This window comes from Gymnoscopelus braueri, assembly GCF_963280865.1.
Source record: "Gymnoscopelus braueri genome assembly, chromosome: 8".
NCBI lineage: Eukaryota > Metazoa > Chordata > Actinopteri > Myctophiformes > Myctophidae > Gymnoscopelus > Gymnoscopelus braueri.
In genome coordinates, this window is record NC_137609.1 from 11,917,160 (window position 1) to 11,935,973 (window position 18,814).

Here is an 18,814-nt window from a genome sequence, read left to right on the forward strand (position 1 = left end):
TAAGATCACAGTGTCAAATTGAGGACAGGGTCATACACAGTCAAATCCTCGGTAACTCAGCGTACAAATATGCAACCACATTACGGGTCCAAATGAACCCCAAAATAGACCCTTACAGGTCCATTTGGTTACATTTGCATGCTCTCAGAATTACATTAAAAGTTGGCATTTTAACTATGAAGTTTGGTCTGGTCACTGGTGGAAAGACAAGGGTTTTGTCTCTTAATCTCCCACTGAGCACAGCTTCTCTATTCTAATGTCAATGTTTTTGCAAAAAAAAAACGCTTTCATTTAGATAAACTATATGCAGGTGTAACTGCAGCTCACTTGGCCGCGACAAGCAAATTTACATTCAACACTTTGCCACAGAAACATAAACCCTTGTGACCACAAATGTCGAATAGGCTACAAACTGTCATAATTCCTCCACCACATGAAAAGGAAGCTGAAGAGAAAGGGTGGGGGAGCTGTGGATAAGCTTTCCCAAGAAAGTTATCAAGAAAATGTCCTATTTATTTTGTCATCTGTTTCAGTGGCCAATATTTGAGCAGATATTCTTTTCATTAAACCCAGATTTGAAAGACAAGTTTTGCCAGAGCATGTTTCCCAGAAGGCCTCTTTAGCACTGGAAACCACTATTGCCAGCGGCTTCCAATGCGACGAGAAGATCTAAGCACAGAGTTGCTTCTGGGAAACCCTGAAGTGACACTATGCAACAGGTCACTTGAACCACCGCTAGGCTAATAAGGCAAATCATGTCAGGCAAATGCTATGAACACAACCAGGAAGTGAAAGAAAAAAAAGAAAAAGGAAAAAAAGTTGCATTCTAAAATGGGACATCCGTCATTCCAACAAGAAAACAAAAGGCCTTCATCTCGGGAGAACACAAGAATGGAAGAGAACGGAAATTAATAAAAAAAAAGAAATAATTGCAAGACTCACATTTTGACCTCACTCAATGCATTGAAGAACACTGGAAAAATGACTTAACTATCTGTAATGAAAATCTTAAAATGAATGATGGAACATTTTGTCAATTGGAAAACCCAGTAGAAGTATTACGATTGTATGCCCTGAAAATATGTATTCATTTATTTATTTATAAAATGCCCCCAAAAAAAATTCTTTGACGCAGCGATCCATGCCAAGATCAGTGTATGTGTCATGCCATTTCATGGCAACTCAATAGGTTAGTTTGGGCTTGTAAGAACCGAGCAGTTCCAGTCAAACCCATTGTAATGTTCACTGCATTTCAGGTTGAATGCATGAAAAACTGTTTATCACTGCTCTTTGAAAGAAGCAAAAGCTAAAAAAAATAATAAAGCAGAGCATTTAATGGCGTGCTTCCATCATAAAATACACTTAAATATGTCTTAGAGCTACACTACAGCCTATTTCTGTACACCTTTGAAAAGAAGTCACTTAGCATTTGGCAATCTGTTGTTTCACTGTAAAATCCTTTGAGTGTAGAAATGGAGCCAAATGGACCATTGCGGGTCCATTTGATTCCATTTGAATTCTCGGGAGTTACATGAAAACCCGTGATTTTACGGTGTACCTCACAACCATCTATTCTATGGGGTTCTTCTGAGTTCCTGAGAGAAGTCAAGGTCTGTCCATTATTGCGGTTAGACAATGACGATAAAATAATATTTCTTTTGACACTGCAGAACGGCGGGACAAATACTCTTCATCCCCGTTTGTGAAGAATAACCAATGCTGATGATTTTGAAATCTAGAGCAGTGGATCTCAAACCTTGTCATGTCAAGGACCCCCAAATAAATATGTATTTGGCCGGACCCCCATTTGAAAAATATTTGTGTTTTGACGCGTGTTTTGACGCGTTGTGAGCTTTGTAAGGTTAAAGTGGTTAAACAGATTTTGAAGCTATATTAACTCATTTTGCTTGGGACCCCATGGGGACCCCCTTCAAGGACCTCTGGGGGTCGCCGGACGCCACTTTGAGAACCACTGATCTAGAGGTTGGACACGCCCTGGTGGCTCAACCACTTGATATTAATTATGTCGTCGTGTATAATTTCCACCTCAGGACCAGAGGTATATTTCATCACCTTTCACCACCACGGTTATGAAACCAATCTTTCTGACTCAGAGATTTATAGTTTGCAACCATCAATTAAACAGACATGTCCTTAAATGTGCTTTTTGACCAACATCAGAGATCAGTAGTTGGAACAGAAAGTGAGCCAAACTCCCCAATAATCTTTTTTAACCCGAAGTTTGTTTGGGTTTTTTCCTCTGCTAAGAAGTACAAGGAAAGTCAGATGGTGTTGTAGGGGGGGGGGGGAGAAAAAGCAAATAAACAGCATCCATTGCATCTAGATATGCTTCCATTCATGTAACAAACAGAAAGAAAGACATTTACTCTGGTCTAGTGATTTCTGTGCAAAATTGTGAAAATTGATTGTTAAATCCACAAATAGTGTGGATTGGAAAAAAATGTTTTGTCCATTGCCAACATTAAAACAGCACTGGTATAACACAGACAATCATGAGGTTTTTTTTTTTTTTTCTTTTCTTTTCTTTTCTGTATAAGACACTTGGCTAAAACACCTTACATAGACGTATTATGTACAGTACATATTTCACAAGTGAAAGGTCAGGAGGAAAGGATGTGGAATCTTTTTAACACATGTGTGCGTCAACATAAGAAAAACACACCTTTTATGTCACTTTCATCACATGTTCGATAGTCAAATCAATCAATAGTTTCTGAAAATTGTGCTTAAAAGTATGTGTAAATTCTATGTGTGTTGATGACACAAACAGTTACACCCCATATTTGTTCATATTATCAACTCCCTCTCAAAATCCAGACACCAGGGGAAAGAACTGGGACTCCTCAGTGACTACAATGGCATTTATCTTCTCTGGTTCACACTGGCAATGCTACCACAGAACAAAACTCTTCTACACGTCTGACAAAGGTTCTTTGGATCCATTGCCTCTGCAGATGCTCCAAAGTATACACCTTTACGACCTCACATGTCTTAGTTCTTTGGAATCTGTCTCAGGGAGTGTTATTTATATTCACAAATACTGGATAGACTGCCCAAGATAAAAACAAATTAACATATGTAAATTCTTAGAATGAACTAGAACAAAGCCAATGTCCTACCCTAGTACCCATGAAGAGTAAGAAAACAATGCTCTACCCTGAGGATAATGATCCTCACTCCTGCTGCGAAAAGTTCCAAAAGTTTACATTCATAAGAAAACACATCCAAAGAAAGAAAGTGACACTTTAGTCCATCTGCTGGAAAATGGTTATAGAAGAATGATACAATGTTCAAATAAAGCGCTTGAAAGTATTCCGACAAAAGAGCTGAAAAGTGTCTGACATGGTATGTAGGGCATGGCCAATTACTGCAAACTATGACCATTAAAGGAAGGCAACTAAGCAAAAAACAATTAATAAAATGTGCACCATAACATTTTGCACTGCATTGCACTGCATTATGAAATGCAGCCCAATAAGATCTGGCGAGTTTTCTTTTTCCTCAGACAAACCACTTCTTTTTTTGGGGGGCTTAAAACACCCTTTAAAGAACAGGAATGAAAGAGCACAGTCATCAGCATAGAGCTTTGCCTGAGGATTCAATATCTGTCGTCAAAAACCCCCTTGGCTTAAAACTGAGGGTAAAGTAACTTTATGGTAAAGCTTCCGTTATGAATATTCACATATAGATACACTATAAACATATAGACACAGAGCCATTAAGGCCCTTAGACCACAGCTTCTTATATAGTTTTTAGACCGGGCCCCAATTTGGACTTGTGGTCTCTGAACCTGGCTCCCCAGGCTCTTTAAACTATTTCTGTGCTCGTCGTGTTGGGACCTGACAAAACAAGACACGTGACCCGTTTTGGACTCCTGTTCCTTAATTAACGAAACCAGGGAGACGTAGGCAAGACGCTTCATGTCCATGAAGCCTATTTATATTTTCAGGCGAGCGACGCAGCTGTACATATTATAAATTAGCCAGAAAAGGCTCGCAAAAGTAACTTCTAGAACACCTGGATAAACCACATTCGGACCGTGTCGTTTTAAACATCTCTGAAGGTGGAAGAGCAGCAAAAATGTATACAGAGAAACTTCTAAAGTAACTCTTAAGGCTAATTTAAACTTCGAGGGAAGTATTGTTGGGGTCATGCTAGCATAGCATAGCATAGCATGACTCATGCTATGCTATCTATACATTTGCCTAGTTACTGGCGATGAACTTAAGTTGGGGTGTGCTGAATTTCGCAATTGAATTCTTGGGTTCATGTCTGGGTTTGGTTTTAAAATATCATCAAAAAGTAAAATATGATTTATACTTTCAGACAAAAAGCTACACCCTCTCTCCTCCTTTGTCTCAAAAAAGCTACTCCCCTCAGACTCTGTTTTGGTTCAGCCATTTCTTTCAATCTGGTTTGGATTGGACCGTGACATATTCCCAAACCAGCCGTCAAACCGGTTGTTTTTTGGAGCGCTCGTTTTAGTTTACTCATCGTCCTGTGTATGTGCAACGGTAATAACAGATGCATGACCTTTTTAAATCACTTGAAAACAAGCGAGCCTCTATGTGAGAGCGAGTGCCCACACAGCGCAGACAATGACCTCGTTCATCAATGAGGGCTACTATCCCGAGTTGGCAAGGTGGCCAAGGTGGGAGGAATAGGTTATTTAAAAGGCCACCAATGCATGGAATATACACGCTGTAGCTTTTAGGCAGTAGACAATCATTGAAAATTGAAAATGATCCATGGTAATCCCTTCAGCTGTTTTTTTTTTCTCCGTGAAATGCGAGGTGTTACGCACAGGGCCAAAGACACTGATATACACATATATATAGAGAGTATAGAGTGTATTACCTAGGGTAGAGGCAGATCCTGACTGACCTGACCCATGTAAAGGTTCAGGGCACGGCGCAGAAGCCTGACTGATTTATTTACACACCCATACAGACAACAGGACATAGGGCAAGATCCCCTAGAGATGAATACCCCTGTTAGGCATGTAGGGCAGAGAGTGGACTCCCTATTGACTGGAATTCAGGCCTACCGTAGGCTGACACTCTCTGTTCAGACCACCAGCAACCAACTCTGCCAAAGCCATTAGTATCCAATGGCCAACTTGATCTCTCACACAATATACGCGTGACATACAGCTGATACGGGCTCTGCTCCAGGCAGAACTTCTCTTTGCCGACAAAGGAGCAAATATAAGGCAACTGTGGCAAACGTCAAGGTGACGTTTTCTCCGGTTGTAGAAAAATAATGGGACTTCCGACTTCTTGCAGCGTTTTTTTCTTGAATTGCTGGGCTGTGCTGTGACACATGGTGACAGGCTGACGTCTCCGGGGTGTCTTGTGTGTGTGTGGGCGGTCAAGACCTCATTTTAGTGACCAGGGTGGTGGTGGGTGAAGGATGGAGGAGGGGATAAAGACAGAGGGCCGCCCTGCGGACTGGAACACAGCGGAACGGCTCCTCCTTGAGCGGAGACGGCGACGGCCTGTGACACACTGATGGCGGGGCAGGAGAGACACACAGGGAGGGAATCACGTCAGTTTTACTCTCATCAAATAGTTGTCCAACAGTACAATAAGCCTGAGTTATACTCATAGTCAATGAGCCAGGAGCAGCTTTTTCATATTTATCACACATTTTGTTATTTTCCCCATACGTACATATACGAAAAAATAACAACATTTAAAAAATTGTTATCATAATGAAACTTCCCCAGTTGATTACTTACATGAAGACAATGATTTATCGTATTACAGGTTTTCTGTAAATATGCAAATTATGCATTAGGAAAATATGCCCGAATTTGCATAACTTTCCAGAATCAACTTTGGAACATTGGACAAAGCCAGAGTCAACATTCTTATTTCATTTTGTTAAGATGTTGGAGTCAAAGGTTTTTAACGAGGGAATATTCAATATCTGGCTCAATTTTGGGGCTCTGACTCATGAAATAAATGCCTAATTTTCATATTTAAATATACAATTTCAGAAAACTTGTAATACGATAAATCATTGTCTTCATGTAAGTAATCAACTGGGGAAGTTTCATTATGATAACTATTCTTAAAATGTTGTTATTTTTTCACCTGTCATGTACGTATGGGGAAAATAACAAAATGTGTGATAAATATGAAAAAGCTGCTCCTGTGGAAAGGTTATCATATATTTATTTACTTATATTGACCCTATAAACAATTTAATATAGGTATGGTTTTGCCCACTCTTTTGATAATCATTGCTCAATTTTGGGGCTCTGGCTCATGGACTATCAGCTGCGTCCCGTTGCCGCACACCAAAAATACGCATTTCACGGCTATTTTCTGTGCGCAATACGTGCAGCTAAGTACAAATCAGGCTTTTGTCTTATTTTCGTACTATACCAGGGTAAACAATGCACACATTAAATGCTTAGGGTTTAGTTATGCTTGTTATGCTAGATATTCCTTCCTGTGTTTCTGTATTTTCCATTATAGCGCTATCAATATCCTGTTGCTGACTGTTGTTAGCGGCACAACATTACCTCCATGTTAAATAGGAGGGAGGGAAAGGGAGCGTGAGGGAAACAAAGAGGCAGTGAAAGAAATGTGTGTGTGTGCGTGTGCGTGTGCGTGTGCGTGTGCGTGTGCGTGTGCGTGCGTGCGTGTCTTGCCACTGTTTAAAGCAGGCAGCACACCTGACTGTGTAGCTGGTGGAGTGGGCGGGATCTGTTACCCCGGCGACAAACAGCTTTTTGGGTGGCCCGTCAGACTCCACCCCTCCTGAAGGACACAGGAAGATGAACAGAACTCCCATTAAACAACCAGTAAAGGAGGACTTGATTAGAGTGACCATCTTATAACAGGACACACACACGTGTACACACACGCACACACACACACACACACACACACACATTACCTTTCCTCTTCAGTGGAGTTAATGCCGGCCATCTGACGGTGGAGCTCAACACTGGCCTGATTAAAAATAAAGGAATTCAGTCACTGTAGATTTATTAAAAAATTATACAAATGTATCAAATATCATTCCATGACAAAAAACAACCCATTCCCATAGACTGACATGTACTACAATGTGGTTTAGATCAAAGTAAAACAAACAACATTGGTTAACCTTGTTGCATCTATAAACAAGCTCGTAATTTGTGATAAGCCGTCGTTTTTGCATTTAAAAAACTGGTCAAACAGAATGGCTTATACCAGGGGTGGGCAACTCACTCCAGAGGGCCACATTGCATATACTGTCTCTCCGTATTTTCACTTTTTTCGCCATTCTATGTCACACAAAAGTAGCAAAAATAGCCGATCTACAAGCTCAAAACTTTTGAGCTTGTAGATCTGCTATTTTTGCTACTTTTGAATTAGAATCCAGATTTTTTTTTTGAATTGGAATCCTGAAAAGTAACATTTCTATTTAATTTAAAATGCATTTAGTTATTCTTATGTTATCTTTATGAACTTAAATGCAAATACATTGGACATAAAAAAGACAATACTAGTCATTAAGCTACTAATATAGACTGAAGTAATTAAAGCGGGTCATGATTGCATGTTTGTAACAGCTGAAATCAATAATATATCAGTATTCCGAAGGTGGGGGGCCGCATGTGGCCCCCGGGCCGCCAGTTGCCCATGTATGGCTTACACTGTCTGTGTGATTGCAGCTAAAACTAATTCAATGAGAATTTCACACAGAATAACACCCACAATATCAATACCAGTGAGGATAAGGTAGATTAATGTGGTATACCTGAACCTCCTCGTTGGGCTGGGAGATGAATTGGGCGTAACGCCGCTGTCCTGTGAATGGAAGCCCTGTGCAGAACCATAGAGTTATAGTATGTATTAGAACTAGAACCTGGGCAGAACCATAGAGTTATAGTATGTATTAGAACTAGAGGAAGCATGACTCCCCAACCACCCACCATTCTCTTTTAACCCATTAACTGCGAGAGGTATTTTCATATTTTTTTTGCCAGTGCCAGAGATTTTTAATTGAAAAAAAAAAAAAGTACTCAGGAGCCGAGATACAGAATTTTTAAGTTTTAAGTTAACAAGGAAGTGGATAGGAGTCTAGATCTTCGAAAAATCATATCTCCTTGGTCTTTGGGTCAAATTGGAAAAGAAAATATATTAAAAAAAAAAATAGGTTCGCATAGATCTACGTGATTGGCAGTGAATCAGTTAACTCTTTCACTGCCAAGAGTATTTTCATAAAGTACTCCCCCAGTGCCAGCGATTTGCGTGTTTTTTAATTTTTTAATTTTTTAATTTTTCATTCAAATAAATTCTCTGATTGGGGTTTTAAACACTTACGACAGTTCTACCAGTAGAGAGCAGCAAATCGACACATTGATCGCCTCGTTGACTCGCTCGCCCCCTCCCAAACAGGCTCACGTCACATCCGGTCATTAACCGGATGTGACTTTTTCGACAATCGCTGATCGGGCTAAATTACGATGTGATACACGACTACGATGACTGTTAGTCACCCAGACCAAAGAGAATAGAAGTAGACCTCTCCGTTCGCTTTTTTATACCGTGTGAAAAACCGTGACTTTCCCTATTCTGGACAAAAATGACCACGGGAAAAACATTAGAACCGGAAACGGAATCTGCGTCATGAAACCGGAACCCAATGAGTCTGAAGGAATCAGAAAGCGAAAGTGATCATGAAAAATAAACAGAATAGCGCGACCACAGTAAAAAGTAAAAACTCGGGATTTCTCGTTCTGGCAGGGAGGGTATTCAGAGAAAGCTCGGGATAACTCGGGGCTTGGCACTGAGAGATTTAATCACTATTTATATACATGTTTGGATTCTATGCTTTCATCCCTACGGGTACGTCTCACTGATTCCCCATGTAGATGCGTCATGTCACCCAAACTCACTGGCCAGAAAATGGCAGATTACGCTCCATCTTGTTCTAATATAACTCTATGGGAAGAAATAGTGTGGTCTGTCCTTATGGCCTGAGAAAAAGTCACTGTTTAAAGAGAGGGAAAGATCCGCACACACCGTCTTAAATTTTCCCAAAAGACATATTGTTCTAAGTGACTCTGGGTGAGACGTGTCTAAAGAGAAATAATGGTCACTTACCCCGGAAAAGTGGTCGTGCCACTGGCTGACAGGAGGCAAAGGGATCAGACTGGAAGCACTGCAGACAGAGAGAGGGAGGAACAAGAGGGAGAAAGAAGAGGGAGAAAGAGGAGGGGTAGGACGGAGGTAGGGAGAAAGAGGAGGGGTAGGACAGAGGTAGGGAGAAAGAAGACACATATGAGAGAAAGAGAAGGTGAAAAACAAGACGTGGTTAAGAAGGAGCGATAACTCATTCAGTGGTACTGAAGTGAGCTGTGTGTGTGTGTGTGTGTGTGTGTGTACGTGCGTACCTATGTCTCTGTAGACTCCCCCTGAGTGTCATCTCCATATTCTCCTCCTGAAACACACACACACACACACACACACACACACACACACACACACACACACACACACACACACACACACACACACACACACACACACACACACACACACACACACACACACACACACACACACACACACACACACACACACACACACACACACACTAAAAGTAAATAAAGCTACACTATGTAACTTTCAGTGAATAGAATGACTGGATTGTTGTTGTAGTTGGTCTAACTGCTATTCTATGTAGAAACATAGATCCTGTGGTGTGGTAGGACCAATACTGGTTGACACGCCTAATGGTCAAAATGTAATATCTCCCCTGACCAAGGAGGCAAGCTCTATTGGCTCATTGGTCAAAAATGTATATGGACAGTATAATAAAGTGTGTTTTCAATAGACCGAATGTGCAATCAAAAGGTTCAATCACGTTCAAGGATTTCCTGCTCTAAACCTTGCACATATTGTAAAACTCTCAAATAGAACACATAGTATACAGCATTGGTTCTCAACCTTTTCAAGCCGTGGCCCCTCAAAATAATCATATTTGAACTGGGGATCCCCCACCCTGATAAGCACTTGGAATTGTACTTGGAATTGTAGGAGTTGAGGCATTCAATTTTGTTCCACAGATAAATATTGTGAAAATAGCAGATCTACAAGCTCACAACATCTGCTATTTTCAAATGTTTTGCCTCTTTCTTATATTATTTGACAGTTTGGCCAATGTTTGACCTTTTTTTTGTTGTAGTTTGTTGATTACTTTTAATGCGGTAAATGGGTCTTTTTCTTAGGTATTAAAAAGGTCTTAGTTGTCTCTTCACTGTCATCTAGGGATCCCCTGCGGGTCCCGACCCACAGGTTGAGAACCACTGGTATACAGTATAAGGCTTTGTTCAGACTGCAGGCAAATCTGACTTGTTTCTCAAATCTGATCTTTAGGACTGACTGTCGACACTATTATTTGCATGCTGATCAGATCGCAATTTTGTATTAAGACATTGTTGACTTATCTGCATTGGTTGCTGAGGTATCAAGGGAACAACATAGGCATGTGTAATGCTGGACTTATACTCTGTTGTATGACAACGCATCACAGTGAGACATGTCGTGAGCTTGTAGATCGGCTACTTACAGCAAGCGACGCTGCTGTATAAATAAGGCCTTGGTGTCCATGTGTCCGTCCAGAGTGAGACACTACTTTAAACATCAGATTTCAATTGCATTTCAAACCACTGTAGCAAAAATCTGTGTGTTTTTTTCCTCTCAATTTGATAAAAAAAAAACAATCTGGATAGGTCACAAATCTGATTTAGGCTGCCAGTAACGTAGCCTTAATAACACAGGCATTCATCTCAAAGTTATCACCAAGTACATAGTAAATAGCCCCCATTTTCCTTACCTGCCTCTTGTGGTCTGACCTCTCACTGGTCAATGAGAAAGGAGACAGGGGGAGTGCCTACAACAACAAGACAGGACAGAGTATGATTGAGAGGCCAACAGTCACTCTCAAACACAAACCATGCACACAACAACATTTGCTTGTACATTTCATGTGGAAATCTTGCTAATTGTTAGTTGGATCAGCTAGATTTCCATATAAATGTCCAAATGTTTATAGAAAACAACTGAGAATGTAATTTAAAAAAAAGGTCCAGCACACATCAGAATACTTCAGGACAGTTTGATGTTTAGAATGATGGGTCACTTCACTGGAGGATTTTTGATGTTCTCTGAAATAAAGACATGACTCTCCCAGTGACATTTTTTCTTGATCTTCCCCAAGTGATTGAAAAATAATAATAAAAAAAATATTGCCCCTCCCACATCAAATGATAATGATAAACGGTTTGACTCCAGTCTCAGTTTGTACTTTTTAAGAGACCTTTTTCAGCAGAGAGAGAGGCTGCTGTGATTGACCTTTTGGATTAGCACGTCAAAGTGATGGGTAGGCATGACTGATCCCCCGTCCCCTGTGTTGTGTAGAGTTCTGTGCCATTGCACTATCGTAGACGTAGCCAGCATGAGATCATAACAACTCTACCGCTGCAGAGGTTGAAAGAGAAGCCAGTGTTCCACACAGACATGCAATGCTCATTTGGTATGTTCTTGCACTCTATTTCAATGACGTGACGCGCACGTCGCTTAAAAGGAGAAATCCGGACATTTTAAGTGTTATCTTTGATGTGTCGCTTATCACTCCCATTATGCCAACGGAGGGGGTCGAAAAAATGACGACACGCGACTCTCTGCAATAACTCAACATCCCTTTCAAGGATGGTGAGTGATAAGCGACACATCAAAGATAACACTTAAAATGTCCGGATTTCTCCTTTAACACCTACACTGCAAGTCACACAATGGACAATTGATATGCATCTAGGCTTATTCCTATGTTAATTCGCTAGGTGTGAGTCGGGAGCCTTTGAAAACTTTGTGTAGTTTTAAATCCATGCGTGTGCCTGCGCATGCTCCTGGTCAAATAGGTTCCGGCATGGCGTGCAAGGCCGTCCAGTGAGCATTGCACCCCTGGTTCCACAATGCATGGTTGCGCCAAAATCTTCCTTTCAATCCAGCCTTTCTTCCGTTCTTATTCCATCAGCTTCAGTAAAAAGCAGACTACCTGTAGATACTAGTCAGACTTCAAAATAAGACTTGGGGTGATAATATGATTTGAAAATGTTTGTATTATAATTAGTTAACACAGGTTTTATTTTGAAGTCCACCAACTGGAAGTCCACAATGTCTCTCTCTCTTAAAGGAGAATTCCGGACATTTTAAGTGTTATCTTTGATGTGTCGTTACTCACCTACCGACGTAAAAAGTGGCGTTGTTTTTTTCCAGAGATTCCCCTGTCGTCATTTTTTCAACCCCCTCCGTTGTCATAATGGGAGCGCGTGGCTTAGGGAAATTCGTCTATTATAACCGATGCAAAGTTATTTTTTTCTCTACTACTACTCATTGTAGAGTCTCATGATAGTCAAACATGCGCTGAAAGTTCCTGAGAGGCTACCGCTAACGCCGAACGATTTAACACTGGTTGCTTGTTTCTCTACCTGGCAACACCAAGTTGCCAGGTTCTGGAAAGAAACAAGCAACCAGTGTTAAATCGTGCTGTTTTCTGTTTATTCTGGTTTACCCTGCACTGACTGGCACCCAGAAGAGTAGCACTGCTGCTCACAGAAATGTTCTACTTTAGTGAAAATGTCAAAACGTATATTATTAGAAACAATGTTACGGGCTAAACTGGGCAGTGACAGACCCCACACACACACACACCCTCACAAATGCATACGCACTCCAATACGCTCTCATACTCTCACCCTTGAAGGGCAGCTGGGGTTGACAGAGACACTGCTGCGTCGGTACCGCGATGAGCTCATCGGACTGAACACCGTCATGCCATCACTGGAAAGGGCGACACGCAGGTCAAGGGTGACAAAGAGAGAGTAAAAAGACAGTGAGAGAGAGAGTGAGACAATGACAGCCTGTTTGACGTGTCTGTGATGTATTTCTTTCTCTACTGTTTTAATGAGCATTCTTGTCCTTTGCTACTTAATTAGGACAAACTCTAGAGACAAAACTGTTTTGTTAAAACATGTTTACATTAACCCATTAAGACCGGGGACGCGTCTGTGTCACTTTAGATTTCTTTGGCAATTCAAAAATAGCAGATATACAAGCTCATAGCGCGGCACAGAGTGCCGCGCTATGAGCTTGTAGATCTGCTATTTTTGAAAAATCCAGAGAAAAACTATTTTTTAATTTTTTTTCAAAAACCTGTTAGGATTTAGAAAACATTTTAAAGAATCGCCTCAGGTCTTAATTGGTTAAATCAAACAGACAAGAGGTGTGTGCAGGTGTGTGTGTGTGTGTGTGTGTGTGTGTGTGTGTGTGTACTTTCAGCATCTGGGACCAAACTTTTTCATGTCAAGGAAATTGATATATATTTGGCCACGGACCCCCCCCATCTGAAAAGGTTTTGTGCCAGGGACCCCCAGAAGAGAAGATTTATGTTAAAAGATTCAAAATTATCGATTATCGAACATTTTTGTCATTTTTTTTCAAAAAATCTTGTACAGATGTACAAGTTCTCGAAGTGACGCGCTGTGAGCTTGTAGATCTGTAATTTTGAAGGGCCAACATATAAATGGATAAAGTGGTTAAAATGATTGTGAAGCTATATTAGGACCCTTGGGGATCCCCGGACCCCACTTTGAGAACCACTGGTCTACAGTACACGCACAATTGCACACACTTCAACTTTCTTGTCTCTCACACACACACACACACACACACACACACACACACACACACACACACACACACACACACACACACACACACACACACACACACACACACACACACACACACACACACACACACACACACACACACACACACACGTGTATTAGGCTGCAGACCACCATCTGAAAAGATGTTGTGTCAGGGACTCCCAGAGAAGAATGTGTAATTTCCCCCCCCCCAAATTATTCAAAGTTTTTCACAGTTTAAAAAAAAATGCTCATAGTCATACTCAGTTACTCTATGAGTATGACTTACATTACAAGATCTCTGAGCTTGTAGATTGGCTATTTTGTAATAGCCAAAGTATAACATAGGGTGCTCAAGCTGATTTTGATGCCATATTAATTTGACTGAATACTTTACTAGCAGTTTGCAAAAAAAAGCACAGGAAAGTACAGTACAGTTCAATACAAGGTCTGCTAAGAGGATTTTAAACCCAAGAGGTGATCACAATTCTGTGTGTGTGTGTGTGTGTGTGTGTGTGTGTGTGTGTGTGTGTGTGTGTGTGTGACGTGTGTGTCTAACCTGACACTGGTGATCATGGGGGCGCTGTTCGATCTACGCAGAGCCCCGCCTCCGGACGCCGCGGAGGGAGGAGGTGCGCCTGCGCACTGGTCCACTTCCATCCGTTCCATTCCGACGGTTCCCCGGCCCGTCGCCCTGGCAGCGTCTCCTGCCGCCGTGCGGCCACTCGAAGGCGGCGCGGGGCTTCTACTCGAGCCCGCTGGAAGCCTGACCCGCAGGCCTCAGTATGCAACAAGCCAGAGCCGCCAAGTCAGCGGGGGGAATTATTAAGTCCCGGGGGTTGAGCCTTTGGCTCTATCGCATTTTCCTTTAAAAGGAAAATGTCCAGCGACTAGATGCAGCTCAGTCCTTTCATTGGGGGGGATTCGTACCAATATGCTTGATGTGTTGCTGTCTCCAAACGCACAATCTTGCGGATCCGGAAAAAGCTTAACAAAAACCCATACGAATCACACTGATAACTTTTTGCTAAAGCATATAAATATCGCCCAGGTTGTCGTCGCTAACACGACGCAACTTTTAATTAGAGCACCAAAAAAAAGTGACGTGACTTTTTTTTAGGATTAGCTGTTCAGCTAACGTTTAGAAGGAGAAAATCGCATAGCAGCCTTTCTTTCTCAAACCTACCGGGGCAGTTTAAGACGTTTCTCGGGTAAAGTGTTGTCCATTCCCGGCCCTCAGCGATAATGGCCAAAATGTTCAAACGCTGAGAAGCATGGTCGAAATTAAAACTATTTGAAAGATTTTACAACATAGTCCCTCACCAAATAGAGGTAGTTCATCAACTGTGAGAATAGCGCCACTCGCTGGCTATATGAAATACTGCGGCACAGATGACAAATTGCAACATGAGAAGAGACTGGTCTGCCAGTAGAGTGTGTGTGTGTGTGTGTGTGTGTGTGTGTGTGTGTGGCCCACCATAGAATATTACAATGTGCAACAGTAGCTCACCAGCAGTGATGGAAAAAGTACTAAAATGTTTTACTTAAGTAAAAGTACCAATACGGGAATGTAGAAATACTCTGTTACAAGTAAAAGTCCTGAATTAAACATTTTATTTGGTATCAAAATGTATAGTTGGGCAGTTTAGAGGCTCCCAGAGCACCCGAAGAATACATTTCTGTAACGTGTTTTTTTAGGACCCTAAAGGTGTCTAGTTAAGATTTCTTATTCAACTAATGTCCCATGGGGTTTATTTTTAACCCTTTCTTACAGCTACCCAAGAATCTTAACTAGACACACCTTTAGGGTCCAAAAAAAAAACAGGTTACAGATATGTGTTCTCCGGGTGCTCTGGGAGCCTCTAAACTGCCCTACTAGTACTTAAAGTATCAAAAGTAGAAAGTACTCAATATGCAGAACGTTTAACTAGTTTTCTAATGTGTAAAATGTCTAAAAGTCTTGAAAATAGCAGATCTACAAGCTCACAAGCGACGCATTGTAGATCGGCTATTTTCAAATGGCCGAAATATACGGCTGAAGTGTTTAATGTATGTTTTGTAATAATCATCACAATTTACAAAGTAACTTGTAACTAAAGTTTTCAATTAATTATAGTGGAGTAAAAGTATAATATTTGCCTCTGAGATGTAGTGGAGTAGAAGTAAAAGTACTGAAAATTGGAAATACTCCAGTAAAGTAAAATTACCTCAAAATGTTACTTAAGTACATAACTTGAGTAAATGTACTTAGTTACTTTACACCACTGCTATAGAACATTGCAATGTGCAACAGTAGTTCACCAGATCATGAGAACTAACCCCTACTAGACTGAGTGCATCGTGAACATGAATGAATCCACTCACTGGAAAGCCTCACTTTCCAGTGAGTAGGCCTATATAGGCCTAGAGAAAATGTACACCAAACCTACGGAAAACATTTACTGCCCAGTGAAATGATCTTTATTCATTTCAGTATCATTTATTTTCATGTACCTTATTGTAGGCATAAAAAATATAGTGAGGCAAGGCATAGTTTAACCAGTCAGTAAATATCTGCATGGAAAATAAATACACGTTATGCCCTGTTTAGAAATATAACACGACCTCTGGACCTTTTAACAAGTCAGATGAGCATGACATAGGCTAATAATTACAGAATATAGAATATAGAATATATAAAATATCAGTTCAAAGTGAATCTCACACTAGCATGTTCAGGATTGAGATAATCCATCTGATTAAGGCTAAATGTAAAGTAAAGATTATAACTTATAACCTCTTGGGCTCCCTATATTCTGTGTAATGTCATAATGGGCAAACATTCTGTGAAAATAGCAGATCTACAAACTCAACGCATCACAGTGTAATGTGTTGTGAGCTTGTAGATCTGCTATTTTAGGCAAAGAAATAGAGAGGAAAATATTGAGTGGAGCAAGAGGATAGACCCCTGGCTCTGCAGTGGGACGTCAAGGAAGTATAGGGTTAAAATGGTTTAATAAATATAGATTACAGTAATTGACCCTTATCTTCTATCGTCACCTTGCACAAGGACACCGCAGTAGGCCTACTTGAAGGGAATAAACTTGCTGATTCACCAAAGCATGACATATCAGGGATTCACACTCGCAACTCTTAAACAGATCTTTACTGCTGCAGAGAGAACCAGAGAACAGGGGATTTGGGGTAAAGTTATATTTTTTATTAAAGCAGCACTATGTAACGTTCCTCTTCAACCCCTTATTTGAACCTGGTTTCCTGCTTAAGAGCTGACATTTTTACCATTGAGCTAATAGAGCCGGCCTGCTTGCTCTGGGGATAAATTGAATCTTGACCATCAGGTCAAAATTCGTGTCAGATCCTGTGTCTAGGTGAGACATGACCTTTGACACAATCTAAACGTCTCAATAGACGAGCAAGGAGACAAAATACAACCACCCCAATTGTATATTGTATATTGTTATATTGTATTAACATACTCTACCATATAGATTGGACAAAATTCCATTGTATTCATTAAAAAAGTTACATAGTGAGGCTTGAAGTAGGCAGCCTACTGTTTACTAAAAATATATGTAGCCTACTTTAATAATATATTGACTATAGGCCTATACTATTGACTATTTACAAAATACACTGCTTTGAAGATAGAAAAGCAGCCACCTTTACATTTCATACAGGCTAAAGATGCAAATATTAATGTAGCTTAATAATAACAATAAATTATTGTACATTTTATATTGTCAATAATAATAATATTATTATTATTATTATTATTATTGTTAATAAAACCAAAACAACTATTCTATTGTAGTCCACAAAGTCAGAAAGTCAGATGAAGTCTATCTTAAAAGGCCAATAGAATTAATACCAATTACACTGTTGAACTTGAAGAATGACATAGGGGGCTTTAAGCTCTGCTCAGTGGGATCGTTGTCCCTGAGCACTTGTTGCTTGCTTGTAAAGTAGCCTGCCTACAATGAACTAGTGTATTCTCTAATAGGGTAGTTTTTTACCCCTGTGTTGTGTGTTTATATATCTGAGATGTTGCGCCTCATCCTACAGACAAACTATCTGCTCCTCTCATCTCTCCCACACACAGGACAGAAATCTCCCATCTGTTTTGAGTCGTCATCTCCAAAAATTGTGAAACTGGACACCCAGAAGCTCATTCTTAACCCTTTCAGGGCACAGCACTTCTTGTGCGTGCCCTAAACATTGTTTCATCAGAAATCCCAGGCCACCACAGACAGCCAGCCACACCCGTCCGACCAAGCACTTTCTTTCCAATACCTATGATACAATGTAATGCAATGTAATGTCAATCATTCAAGGAATCCCGCGGGCGTCGCCGAGGGGAACATTTTAGCAGCTATGAGTGCGCTCTGGATGGACAGTGATAGCCATGGATCACACGACGGTCATCCGTCACGACCTTCGTGGATGAACTTCAACCTGGTGTTTGCATTTTCTCCATTTACGGCCCGTACATCTATATAAACGTTCAGATTTCAAATATAAAGTGCTTGCCCCATGGCCACGGATGTTAAATGTATGTACGGGCCCTAAAAAGTACCTTTATCTTCCGTATTGTTCAATAAAAAGCATTTTAATCCAATCGGTGGCCATTTTCTTCGTATTTTTGCAATACGCGACCCTATCGGTTGGGAGGTGTATTGCATTCTGATACATTATAACTCTATAAAAAAATGGCCACCGATCGGATTAAAAAGCTTTTTATTGAACAATACGGAAGATACGCGTACTTATACCGAGCCGAAGTGAATTGTAACATCCTTGGCCATGGGGTAAGCACTTTATACTTGACATTTGAACGTTTATGTAGAAGTACGGGCCAAAAAGGGAGAACATGCAAACACCAGGTTGAAGTTCATCCAAGACTGTCATGATATGACAGTCACGTATCAGGGCTAGGAGGACAGTGTATAATATGCGTTGCATTGCATAGGAGGGCCAAAGGCAGCAGAGGAGGTTAAAAGTGGGAACAGACCAGAAGAGGAGGAGGAGGAGGAGGGGGGGAGCTGGAGGGAAGGAGAAGGAGGGAGGAAGGGGTTGCC

At 40.8% G+C, this 18,814-nt stretch overlaps 1 protein-coding gene across 1 annotated transcript; it reads right to left on the reverse strand.

Moving 5' to 3' along the window:
- Positions 1-2,868: 2,868 nt before the first annotated feature.
- Positions 2,869-15,085, reverse strand: LOC308089916 (P2R1A-PPP2R2A-interacting phosphatase regulator 1). The gene is made up of 9 exons (XM_080434881.1): positions 14,299-15,085; positions 12,786-12,870; positions 10,865-10,921; positions 9,420-9,466; positions 9,130-9,187; positions 7,781-7,845; positions 6,932-6,987; positions 6,708-6,792; positions 2,869-5,529 (listed from the first exon to the last, which is right to left on the reverse strand). Exons 1-9 carry the CDS (start codon positions 14,406-14,408, stop codon positions 5,406-5,408), a joined length of 687 nt encoding a protein of 228 aa, XP_080291007.1. The 5' UTR covers positions 14,409-15,085; the 3' UTR covers positions 2,869-5,405.
- Positions 15,086-18,814: the final 3,729 nt, after the last annotated feature.